The 12,836-nt window shown below is 34.9% G+C and overlaps 1 protein-coding gene across 1 annotated transcript in view; it reads left to right on the forward strand.

Annotated features, from left to right (window-relative positions):
* The window catches only part of HGF (hepatocyte growth factor), a 74,646-nt gene that overhangs the window by 38,009 nt on the left and 23,801 nt on the right, over nucleotides 1-12,836 (forward strand). Inside the window, exons 8-10 of the mRNA XM_004602142.2 lie at nucleotides 3,999-4,173; nucleotides 7,960-8,087; nucleotides 11,035-11,137. Coding sequence (XP_004602199.2) covers nucleotides 3,999-4,173; nucleotides 7,960-8,087; nucleotides 11,035-11,137 — 406 coding nt within the window. The remainder of the gene's footprint in view (nucleotides 1-3,998; nucleotides 4,174-7,959; nucleotides 8,088-11,034; nucleotides 11,138-12,836) is intronic.

The following is a 12,836-nucleotide window of genomic DNA, read 5'->3' on the forward strand; positions in this document are numbered from 1 at the left end:
GGCTTAGTCTTCAATTCAGTTCTCAGTGGGGTATGATGGGCCAATGACAAGGCCAAAGTGGTCTGGATTGACATTGAGACTCATCACAATTAAGTTTCGTGGGTACCTGTTCACAGAGTAAGATAATGTTTGAGGACACTGGGTAAGCAGTAAACAAATGACACACATACACACACACACACAATTGGGAAACTGGCAAACAACAAAAGTTCATGAGATAAATGGAAATATTTTTCTATGGCTGCCTGGTCTCTGGCCTGCCTTCAGTTTCTAGACTCTGAGTCTGACCTCAGGTTATAGGTTTGCTGCCCATGAGCACATGGCCTTGGAAAAATGAAATGAACACATTTCTTCTTTAAAAGTTTAAACTAGAGACCAGTGGGCAGAGTACTTGCGCTGCTCATGGCCAACCTGCGTTGGATCTGCAGCATCCCATATGGTCCCTGGAATCCACCAGAGGAGATCCCTGAGCACAGAGCCAGGAGTAAGCTCTGAACACAACTAATGGTCGAAAAATAAAAACAAAAACAGTAAAGCATTACTGGATAAAATTCTAGGGATAATTACTTGCTTTTATAACAAACTATGTGAATAGAAAGCTTTACCATTTATCTTAGAGTCATCACTATTTAAACAAGTTCCCTATAAACACACAGACACACAGACACTCACACATATTTGCTTAGTCTCTTTAAAATGACTTAAGGGGCTGGAGTGATAGCACAGCGGGTAGGGCGTTTGCCTTGCATGCGGCCAACCCGGGTTCGAATCCCAGCATCCCATATGGTCCCCTGAGCACCGCCAGGGGTAATTCCTGAGTGCAGAGCCAGGAGTAACCCCTGTGTATCGCCAGGTGTGACCCAAAAAAGCAAAAAAAAAATGACTTAAGACTTAATATTCAGTAATATTTTACCTAAGTGACCTAAGTCTTTCAGGTAATATTAAAATCATAGATGACTTAGTGGGAGAGATAGCATGGGGGTCATGGATACATTCTTTGAAGGAGGAGATTTGATCCCTAGAAACACATCTCTTGCTATATTCCCCCTACACACACACACACTGCCCCCAAGCACCTTTCCACACTGCTATAGTGATGCATGGACTAGAGAGATAGCACAGCAGGTAGGGTGTTTGCCTTGCACGCGGCTGACCTGGGTTCGATTCCTCCATCCCTCTCGGAGAGCCCGGCAAACTACCGAGAGTATCCCGCCCACATGGCAGAGCCTGGCAAGCTACCCATGGCGTATTGGATATGCCAAAAACAGTAACAACAAGTCTCACAATAGAGACGTTACTCGTGCCTGCTTGAGCAAATTGATGAAAATGGGATTATGGTGCTAGAGTGCTGCAGTGACTCATAGCACTGCCAGGCCTACATCCTTGGGCCCTCGCATTAAACTTTCTGGTCCAATTGGCCAAGTATCTCTGCTCTGGGTGTAACCCCTCAACTTCCTGAGCACTGCTTGGTAAGGCCCCCAAATCATATAGGATTTGTTAATCATCAATAACTTTGTATATATAAAATATTTCTAAGTTTAATAAATTTTATTTCTATAGAACCGATTATATATGTACATATAAACAAGTATATATACACACATATATATATACATATATATTTTTGATAGCAATATAACTTAATCCCTAAGCCATCACCTCTCACTGACCATTTTAGGCTTCAATCTCTGGCCCTATTCTCTTCAAAAGAAAATTTTAATTTTCTCTTACTTGGGGGTATTTCTCAGTTACGTTTCTTCACTGAAATCACACAAAAAAAACTGAACACATTTAAAATCAACTGAAGAAAAGTTTTTAAAGATAATTTGTGGAAATCTATACATACAACATAGTTGAAATGGTTATCCCTCTGCCCTTTCAAGTAGATTCATAGAATAATTGTAAGTTAGGGCTTTAGTAAATTTTCATGGAACACTATGAAACTAAGCATTCAGTTGCATAAGGTAATACTTATCTGTAAGAATAAAATATATTATGGAATTGTAGAGTTGGTATAAAATAATATATACCAATAAATATGAAACATACTTCTTTCGTAAGACATCCGTCACTTTTGATGACATGTCTAATTCTGACTACACCCTTGAAGAAATGGTACACCTGTACCAGAAAAGATTAATCTAAGATAGTTACTCAAACTTTAGAAGATGTCTACTTGAGTTTTATCTAGAGATATCCTGTATGACCACTGAAATTATAGAGGTAACTGGGACTTAATAACATTGGCTTCTCATGGTTGAAAAACTAACATTTTTATATGCTTTAGAAAAGTATCTCTGTATCAAAGTATACAAATTTAAATTTCTATAGAATTTTTGAGGTCTTTTTTTCCTTGAGAAAAAATTAAAGATAAAAAACAATGGGATCACTTGTGTTGAAAATTTAATTTTGAGGCCAGAGATAGAATGTTGGGTAGGATATTTGCTTCAGGCGGCTGACCAAGGTTCTGTTCCAGGCATGGCAATGGTCTACCAAGTCTGCCAGGAGTGATCTCTGAGAATAGCTGGGTGTGGTCCATTAACCAATTAATAATTAAATAGATAAAAGTTTTTTTTTTAAAGAAAATCTAACTCCTCACTTTCAAACTTTTTACATTGAGTTTTAAGATCTTTATGATAGAGCTTTCAAGTTGTTGGACTAGAATAAAGCAAGAAATATGTAATTTTTTTTGTTTTATTTTTTGTCACACCTGGTGATGCTCAAGGGTTACTCTTGGCAGTGCTTGTGGTGTCAGGGATTAAACCCAGGCCAGCCATGTGCAAGGCAAGCGCTATACCGGCTGTACTATCTTTCGGTCCCAAGAAATAACTTTTATCTGGAACAACTGTTTTGTCTTTTCAAATTAATTAGTTGGTTAAAAAAGAAAAAAATCAATAGTATTGAATATATTTCAGTGAGTGGAGTAAATTCATAAAAAGTATCATTACTAGTGTATGCATTAAATCAATACAACCTAAAATACAATAGTGAATTCATTTTAGAAATATTATTTATTCAGCATAAATGTTATTGTGGAAAACAGGAGTAAAATGCCTCCAAATAATTTTTTTAAGAATATACTAGTCTGGTGTTTTGAATTTAATTGAAGGGGCAGGAGCGTTAGCACAGGGATTAAGGTGCTTGCCTTGTAGCCCACCCTGGCTCCATCCTGGCATGTCTGGATGTGTCTCAATCTTCCCATCCCAACCCCAGATAAATTTACAAGTGCAAAATTTTTTTAAAAATTGGAGATTGAAATAATTATAAATATTTTTGATAGCAATTGTCTAGACTAACATTGATTTTATTTACCTTACTATTTTTAAAGGGTTCATACCTAGCTGTTGCTGGGGAGCCCCGGACCACTCCTAGTGATAAGCAGCCTATATTACAATCAGGAGTTTGGACATAGCAGTGCTTTGGGGTCACCAGGGTCACCCCAAGGCTGTTCCTGTGACCATCACCATTGTGCTGTGATACCCACGGTGTTGGCTATCAGACTCAGGGCTTTATAAGTAGTAGGCATGTACTCAACCATTTTAGTTATCTCACTGAACTTCCTATCATTTTATGACAAAATTTGTAGCAAAGTGTTTTTAATCTCCTTATTTGTCTTATATAAATTTATATATTTTTCAATTTCTAAAGTGTTTTGTAGAAAATGTATGCAGTAATTAAATATTAAAAGTAGAGAACCTTTACAGGTAATGTTTAAGCAGAGTTTGGAATTTCAAGTACTAATAGATGAGACTTTTTCAAACTAGTGTAGATAAAGATGAGTTAGACAACTCTATTTTATAAATGGGGAAATCTCATAGTTGTGTTTATTGCGTTGCCTTATTTAACTTGAGTGACAGTCATAATAATAAAATTTTTAGTGTACTCTATTATAAAAACTTACATAATAAAAAAATCTGGTTTCCAGTTGCAAATGGACCCAAGAGGGAGATGAAAAGTTGAAGGGTGTTATTTAAAATTATATTTCTTCATGCTAATAGCTCACAGTACTGTGAATGACACGGATGTCCCAGTGGAAACAACTGAATGTATTCAAGGTCAAGGCGAAGGTTACCGGGGCACCATCAATACCATCTGGAATGGAATCCCATGTCAACGTTGGGATTCCCAGTATCCTCACCAGCATTCCATAACTCCTGAAAATTTCAAGTGCAAGTGAGTAAATGGGATGAATATAAATTTCTGTAAGATCTGGGGGTAATGAGACCAAGGAATTACTTTTTACTTACATCTTTGTAAGAATTCTTTAAAATGTCCTCATCCCAGGAACAATCAGGAGTTAAACGGCAGGTTCATGAATCCAGAGACTTTTTTGAAAGTTGCCAAGGATTGAACTTGGGCCTTCTTTGTGTAAGGTATATAATCTGTTGCTGAGTTCTATCCTTGGCTCTATAATTGCCTGTCTCAGAACACTGAGCAATCTCATGGGTGTCAGGCACGACTGGGTCCAGAGACTCATTTTTTTTTAATCTCCTTCTCATCAGTGTTGGGGATCAAATCTGGGCCTTATACATGAAAGAAATGTGCTTTCACATTCCCAGACCCCCGAAAACTAGAATTTCTTAAATCTGGGGCTTGAATCTCAGACATGCGTTTATTTAGTAGGCTTCCTAGGTGATTCTGAGTTAGCTCACAGTACCAGAACTGCGAACTGTCAACATCCTTAGGTTTCTGATCACAGTTGGTTTAATCACAAGTCATGGCAATTATGATCAGGCAAGTTTTAAAATACTGCTTTCTTAAATTTTCAAATTAACTTTAGGGAGATTTTTCTCTTATACGAAGGGGCATACTTGATCAGCCAACATTGCAACTTAATAAAATTGTAGCTTTGAACCAAAAATTACTTGAAAAATTGTATGTGAATGTCTATTATTTCTAGATTTGAATTACGAAGCATGGGAGTACAAGAACTGTCTGGGTCTATCACATCAATGAAATTGCCCTTGCATATCAGTTTTATAGGTCATGCCTTTGCCATTGCTGCTTTTATTTACCACTTGTCAGGCAGACATGGCCACAGCGCCATATGTTTTTAAATTGTCCACCTTGTTATGAGGAACATAAAATGATTGCTTCAAAATGTGTAACACACCTGTCATTCATAGTGACTTTGTTGAAATAGCAACTATAAATAACATATATTGGCTTATGTAATTGGCTTTTAATAAGAGAACTTAACATTTCAAGATGGAGAACTATGATTACTACTTGTTCTATCCATCAGAGGAGAGGTATTTTATGGCTTTGTTTTTTTTCTTTAGCTAATTCATGATATTTGCTTAGATAGTACATATCCATCTTTTATTATTGCATAATAATAACACATGTATAATTGTCATTCTGGGGTTGTTTTTCTCATTTCATGCACAACACTTTTTCTTCCAGATCCATGTGTTTCCCACCTCAGCAATAAAAATTGTAGAAACCAAATATTTGTTAATGAAGAAAAATGAAACAGTGTGACTATTATTTTACTGTTAACTTTAAAAGACTGTTATCCTTAAATAAGAATACCTATATGTTAAATACCCAGTGAAACTTTTCTTATCTTATACTTTTTCCAGGGAAAATGTTTATGGGCATTTGATTCATATACTTCATAGTTGAAATGTAATTTTCAATGGTTTAACGGTTTCATTTTACCAGAATAAAAGCCATCCTTTCTTAGTTACTTGGCAAAATAACCCAAAACACATAAATATCAAAAGGAAAAATTGGGCAGTGTTTTAAAACTGAAAAAATCTAACTCAACATTTTTCTCAGAGTTACTGTCTGTGGTTAGGCAGAGAATAGTAGTAAGCTGGATAGCCATATTTGCCGTAATCCTTTAGATTTCTTACAAATGACACCACTTTTAAATATTAGAGATGAAAAATACTATCTTGATGAATCCACATGAATCTTATACTTCTCAATTTGTCTAAGTAATTATAAATAATTCTTCGAGGGAAGAGGGATAACTAAGAAAAATGCTTGAACAAAACTCAATCCTCATTCTTGCTTAATCTAGATTAATGAAGTGTTTAAAGATACAGGTTTTAAAATAGACTTAGGACTGTGAAGATAGCAAGGTTCTGGAGTGCATACTTTGCATGTGGGAGCCCTAGAATTGATCTCCGCACCCCAGGTTCCTTTGAGCAAGACCTGAGCATAAAGTTTGCCTCCCATCAAATATACATTAAAAAAAAGGAATTAGCATAAAGGTTTTTGATAACTTTTCATCTTTATTTTGTTCCTTTAAATTAACAAGCTAAGTAAATAGCAGTACTCCTATATTATTAAAGAAAAAAAATTAACAAGCTAAAATAATTTAACTCTATTATTACTCATTAAAAAGAAAATTGTATGAATATTATACAAAATCCATTGCACAAATTTTGTACCATTAAATTTAAAACATTAGCTAATACTAATTTGTTAAAATAAATGGTTTATTTTATTCAACTTTTCTAGTCAAAAAATTTTTTCAAGGCTAAGAACTGCAATATGAGTTATAATAATGAACATTCTGTATAATGATCTTAACTATTAGAAATAAGTGTTCTCACAACCATCAATAATACAGCTTTTGTCAGGACCAATATAACTAAATAGTATTTTTGATTTTGTTATAAGACAAACACAAGCTTCTTTCTTAAATCATTTTAATTTTCTAATGATCCCTTTGAGTATTAATCAAAGTATAGTACTTCTGTTGGACCTAAATGACGCAAATACTGTAGTTTATAATATTGAATATCAATTTAGTTAGGTTATTAGGGGGATTTATGGAAAGAATATGCTTGCTTCAAGTCAAATAGAAGTTCAGGAAAGTAAATCATAAATTCCACATTTTATTCAACATGAACCTTATATTAGGCTAAAAGCCTTTTACACAGAGAGAATATTAGTAAAGACTTTTTCTTATTTAGAACTTTAAGTGTCCAGTTAATAATTGATAAAAAAATGTACATGTCCTATATTGACAATTCATGTAGTAGTTTTGTTATAATTATGCCTTGATTTTATAGTAGCATTGTAGCACTGTCCTCCCGTTGTTCATCAGTTTGTTCAAGCGGGCACCAATAATATCGTGAGACTTGTTACCGTTTCTGGCATATGGAATACGCCACAGGTAGCTTGCCAGGTTCTGTCGTGCGGGAGGGATACTTGTTAAGCTGCTCTCTGAGAGGGACAAAGGAATCAAACCCGGGTTGGCTGCATGCAAGGCAAATGCTTACCCGCTGTGCTATTGGTCCAGTTTAAGTAGATTTCTTATTCAAGAAAAACCTACTATGTTAGAGTGATAGTATAGGTTTTGAGATGCTTGCCTTACATGCAGCTTAGTTCTGTGGTCACCTAAGCATCATATGATGTGGCAAAAAATCCCTTCAAATTAAAAGAATGACTTTGTAGCTAGCAAGTAAAAAAACAAATTAAATAAATCAAATAAATGCAAAATTTAAAGAAGAAATATTTCTTTTTTGTGGTAAAAAGTTTAAAGGGGTTCACTGCTATTTTAAAGGAGAGTAGAAAATGATTATTCATAATAACTTTTCTTTTGCCAAAAGGGATGTACTTTGTTCTACATTATATATGAGTAGAGAAGTGTAATAAATAACAGGCTAGTTTTTAAAAAATTCCAAAAGTTAGGAGTCCAAGTCTGAGAATGAGTTAGAAGAATGTAATACTATTTCTCTTTCAGGAAGCAGAAGTGTTTGTAACAAATTCTCAGACACCGAGAGGAAAAGAATACTGATATCTGGCAGCATTTATTACATTCATGCAGTCAGTGTCAGTTGTATATACTGAATTCTAAATTGCTCTACCTTAAGTCCAAAACTTAGAACTCTGTTTATATATCTCTGTACATTCTGAGATTCTAGAAATATAATAGTGATGACTTCACACTAATGAGAAGAACTCAGCCACTTACATTAACATGCTTGTTCTCATTAGGGACCTAAGAGAAAATTATTGCCGAAATCCAGACGGGGCTGAGTCACCCTGGTGTTTTACCACTGATCCAAACAACCGAGTTGGCTACTGTTCCCAAATTCCAAAATGTGACGTGTCAAGTGGACAAGGTAATCGCTGACCTTTTGCAATATGGGCTTGATTCAGTTCTGAGGAAATGTCTTTGAGGACTCACGTAACATCAAAAGTTCTACTTCTTGTTGCACTGGTGATGCTGGTCAACAAACAAACTCACCGTGTCTTATGTATTTTTTAAATACACTTATTTGCTCAACATTTATCTGCATATACAGTAGTTCCAGACACAGTTCTAGGCACTGGGGTTAAATCAATAAATAGAACAAAGTCCTTATGGAATTAATTTTCAGCAATCAGAACAGGAAAAACAAGCATGGTGGTGAGGACACTTATTTGTGGTAAGTGCTAGAAAGAAAAATGCCCAGGGCATAGGAGACTGGTTATTGCTATTTTATATTTAAATGGTTTGGGAAGATCTTAGATGGTCTAAGTTAATTTTTATCACTGTATCACCGTAATCCCGTTGATCGTTGATCTGCTTGAGCAGACCCAGTAACATTTCCATTCATCTCAGCCTGAGATTTTAGCAACCTCTATTTACTCATACTTCCCAACAGTGCCGCATTAGAGGCTATTTAGGGTCAGGGGAATGAGACCCATCATTGTTACTCTTTTGGGCATATGAATATGCCACGGGGAACTTGCCAGGCTCTGCCATGCAGGTGGGATACTCTCGGTAGCTTGCTAGGTATAAGTTAAATTTTAAGGAAGACATGTAACAAGTAAGGAAGTAGCCTGTGCCATGTGCTTATATTTTAAAAGATCATTCTAGGAAGAAACTGAAAATGAAAAGAGTATGAGGTGAGAGACTCCTCGAAAACTTGGAGAGACAGCACATATTTGTATTGGCACAGAGCAGTCAAGGGAGGTGGCAAGAGATGAAGTCAGAGAATAATTGGGCTATGTTGCTGTTCTACATTAAAAAAAACAAGCAAAAAACTAATAACAAAAATAAGTAACAACAATAAAATACTTTTCCTGAGCCAGAGAATAGTATAAAAAATTCCTATAGTATACAAATTATGATACTTACCTTACATGTGGCCCACTTTGGTTGAATGAATCTCTGGCACCACATAAAACCCCTTGAGCATTGAGTCAGGAGTAAACCCTGAATACGACTGATTATGACCCCAAACCCAAAATAAACTAAAACATTGTTCATTATTCTGAAGTGTTATCCCATATTTAAGAGGTGACCATTAAACACTCTTCATGTTAGACCAAAGAAAATTGCATTTGATTATAAAATGTTTTCTGTAAAAGCACACCGACATTAAAAGTCACTGTCACTGTCATCCATTGCTCATTGATTTGCTTGAGCGAGCACCAGTAACGTCTCCATGTGAGACTTGTTACATTAAAAGTATTCTGTTTAAGTTTTAGTTTATCTTGGGAAGTTTTTGGATCAGGCAGTACTCAGGGGTATTCATGGCTTTGCTCAGTGGTAGAGGATCATATGTGGTGCTGGGGACCCCTCAGGCCAGCCACATGAAAGGCATGTACCTTACTCTCTGTACTGTCTCCCCAGATCTTTAATTTGTTAATGTACAAACTTAAATGAGTTGATCAATAGTAACATGCTAACATTCAAAGTCTAAATTCTCATATTTTATTAGCTGCTCTTTTTCTAAGAATATATTATAAAAAATCTAATAGCACTTGTTTAATAATATATTTCTAGAATTATCTATATAAATGTCTATTATGTTTAAATATATATAGTATAAATCAGAAGCTCATATAGCAGTTTATATATAATATTCTATATGATAAATAATATACATACTATATATATGTATCTATGTGTGTGTGTATATATAAAGCAGAAGCTTTTACAGCAGTTGTTCTCATTTGCCCACACCCTCACAAATTAAAAGAGCAAATAGGAGAGCAAGACAGAAACAGAAGATCCAGCTGGTACCCAACCTCTTAATTACTGGTTTCAAATTTATTTCTAACTGACCTTTTAAATCTGCCAAAGAACAGGGAAACTGACTGAAAGGAGACTCTTTCCCTCCATCCTCTATAACTGCATTCAGAATTGCTAATGAAAAATGGCAGTGATGAAAAAGTTAAAAGATGTGAATGCATGTAACAAATGTTTGTTCTTTGTTTTGGGAGTCACACCTGATAGTACTCAGAGATTACTTCTGGCTCTGAGCACAAGGATCACTCGTGACTCGGGGAACACAATGGGGTACGAGGGATTTAACCTGAGTTGACTGCATGTTAGGCAAGTACCATGGCCATGGTACTATCTCTCTGGCCCAGGTTTCTTCTCTTCAGGATTAACAGTTTATCCTGAAACAGTTTAAGCCGCTTCATTTTTCTACGAGTCTAGTGCAATTATAGCTCAATTATTCTCTGACCTCATCTCTGGCCAATATCTATTTTGACTGCTCTGTGCCAATAACAACTATGTGTTCTCTGCAATTTTTCAAGCAGTCTCGTACCTCATATCCATTTCATTTTCAGGTATTTTCCTAGAATGCTCTGTAAAAACTTATGCAATATGACATTGCCACTCTTTCATTTTTAAAACAAATATGACATATTTAATCTGATGTGTACATTTTCATCTGTGAAAAGAAAAAATTGGCTAAAAGTATACATTAATCTGAGTTATCTTAATGTTTGACTTGCATGATTTCAGAGTGCTTTGCTTAAATCTTAATGTCAATATCAGTATTCATGAATTCATACATTTGTAACATGAGTGATAGTACAATAGGTAAGACATATTCCTTACATGTGACTGACCTAGGTCAGCCTTGCATGTTCCTTGCATGTTCCTTCCCTGGCACTGCAGAGGGTCCCCTGAATCCCTCCAGGAGTGATCCCTCAACTCATGAGCCAAGAACGTAGCCATGAGCATTGCTGGGTATGGTCAAAAAATAAAAGCAAACAAACCAAAGAAAGTTTTGTTGTATGTTTTCCAGTATTTATTGTTCTTCTTTCTATATAATTTATGTTTAGATTGTTATCGTGGGAATGGCAAAAATTATATGGGGAATTTATCCAAAACACGATCTGGACTCACATGTTCAATGTGGAGCAAGAACATGGAAGACTTACACAGGTGTGTAAATTTCTTTCTTTCAGTATAATGTTTGTAGTGGTAACAGCAGATATGTAAACTCATATTCACATTTTATTTTCTGTTATCTTATATATCATTGCAAGGTAAACATTTGAGTAGTGATTTGATTTAGTACATTTTTACTCGTATACTGTGGTAGGTACTATAGGGATTAGCAACAAAAAGTTGGCATGTATTTTGATTCCATATTCAAGATTACACAATAAAGAGGATATATGTACATAAAAAAATTTACAATAATTTGAAAGATCATGTACATTAAGTGATAAATATAGTATTTAAAGAGTTTCTGCTATATAGTGTGTTTATAATTACTTAATACTTAGTAATTTATAAAATATAATTTGCATTTATATACATATCTTAGATATTTACTTAACTACTGAAACATAAAAAATTGTATTTATATCTTTATTTTAGACATGTAAATTTTGAAATTAAATGTATAGAAAACAAAAAATTTAGACAAATTTTCCCAAAAAGTGACCATTTTTTTATACTACCGATAGAGTGAGTTAGTGTACATGAAATTCAAAGGGAAATGTGGTAAAATGTAATATAAAATATATTTTTAATAAGTATTGTGGGATAAATGCACTGAAATATAAGAATAAAGGTTAGTGACATTTGGCCAAGTACTTAGAATGTAGTTAATTTACACATTCCCATATGGAGAATATTTCTATATGTGTGATAAGAATTTACAGGCTCATAGAAGTTGAGTCATTTTGCCAGCAGTGCTATTTTAATTTTAAAGCCCTCTCTTCCAGTGTGACAGACTACTGGATGATACAATTTTAATTAGTGTGCTTCACAAATAAATAATGATAGTTCTAAGGCTGTTTTAATATGAATACAGGCAATTATAAATGCAAACTGCACTATACTTTTAAGTCTCCTTTTTTAGCCACATTAATTAAATAAAAATAATTAGTAAAAGTTAATTTTAATAGCATATCTTATTAATCCAATATCTCCTTTTATTTTCAATGCTTAATATAGACAAATATTAAGGTCTTAATTTTTTCATAATGAAGTCTCAATGTGCTACATATCTGCTGCATATATTATATATGTGATATACTTACAATTAGATCACCTCTGAATTTGTGCCTATTCTATACCAATTCTCTGTTGTCACATAAGTTAATAGCTATTGTATTGTACACTATAGCTTTAGGACTACAAAAATAAGCAAGATTCTTTCCTCATGGTTCTTACATTGTATCACAAATGCTAGAAAACAGCAAGTATCAATATTATGAAGTCCACGAAAGAAAGCATAATTTATGTTATGGAAGTGTAGAATAGTGGGATCTGAGAGACAAAATGGGGTTAGGATATATGGATGTATGCTGCCAACTCCAGTTTGAACTCCAGCACTGAATATAGTCTTGAGTTCCAGAGGTGTAACTCCTAAGCAAAGAGTCAGTAGTAATTTCTGAGCATGTTGGCCAAAACCCACCATCCCACCCAACCCTAATAAAAGGAAACCAAGTGCAATAAAGTGTCAACTAGAGGTCAGATAGATAGTACAGTGGGCAGGGTGCTTGTCTGGCATGCAGTTGATCCAGTTTAATCTCCAGCACCCCATATAACCCTATGAACCCCACCAGGAGTAATTCCTGAGTGCAGAACCAGGAGTAAGCTCTTAGCACTGCCAGGTGTGGCCTCCAAA

The sequence above is a fragment of the Sorex araneus genome, chromosome 1 (genome assembly GCF_027595985.1).
Source record: "Sorex araneus isolate mSorAra2 chromosome 1, mSorAra2.pri, whole genome shotgun sequence".
NCBI classification, from domain to species: Eukaryota; Metazoa; Chordata; class Mammalia; order Eulipotyphla; family Soricidae; genus Sorex; species Sorex araneus.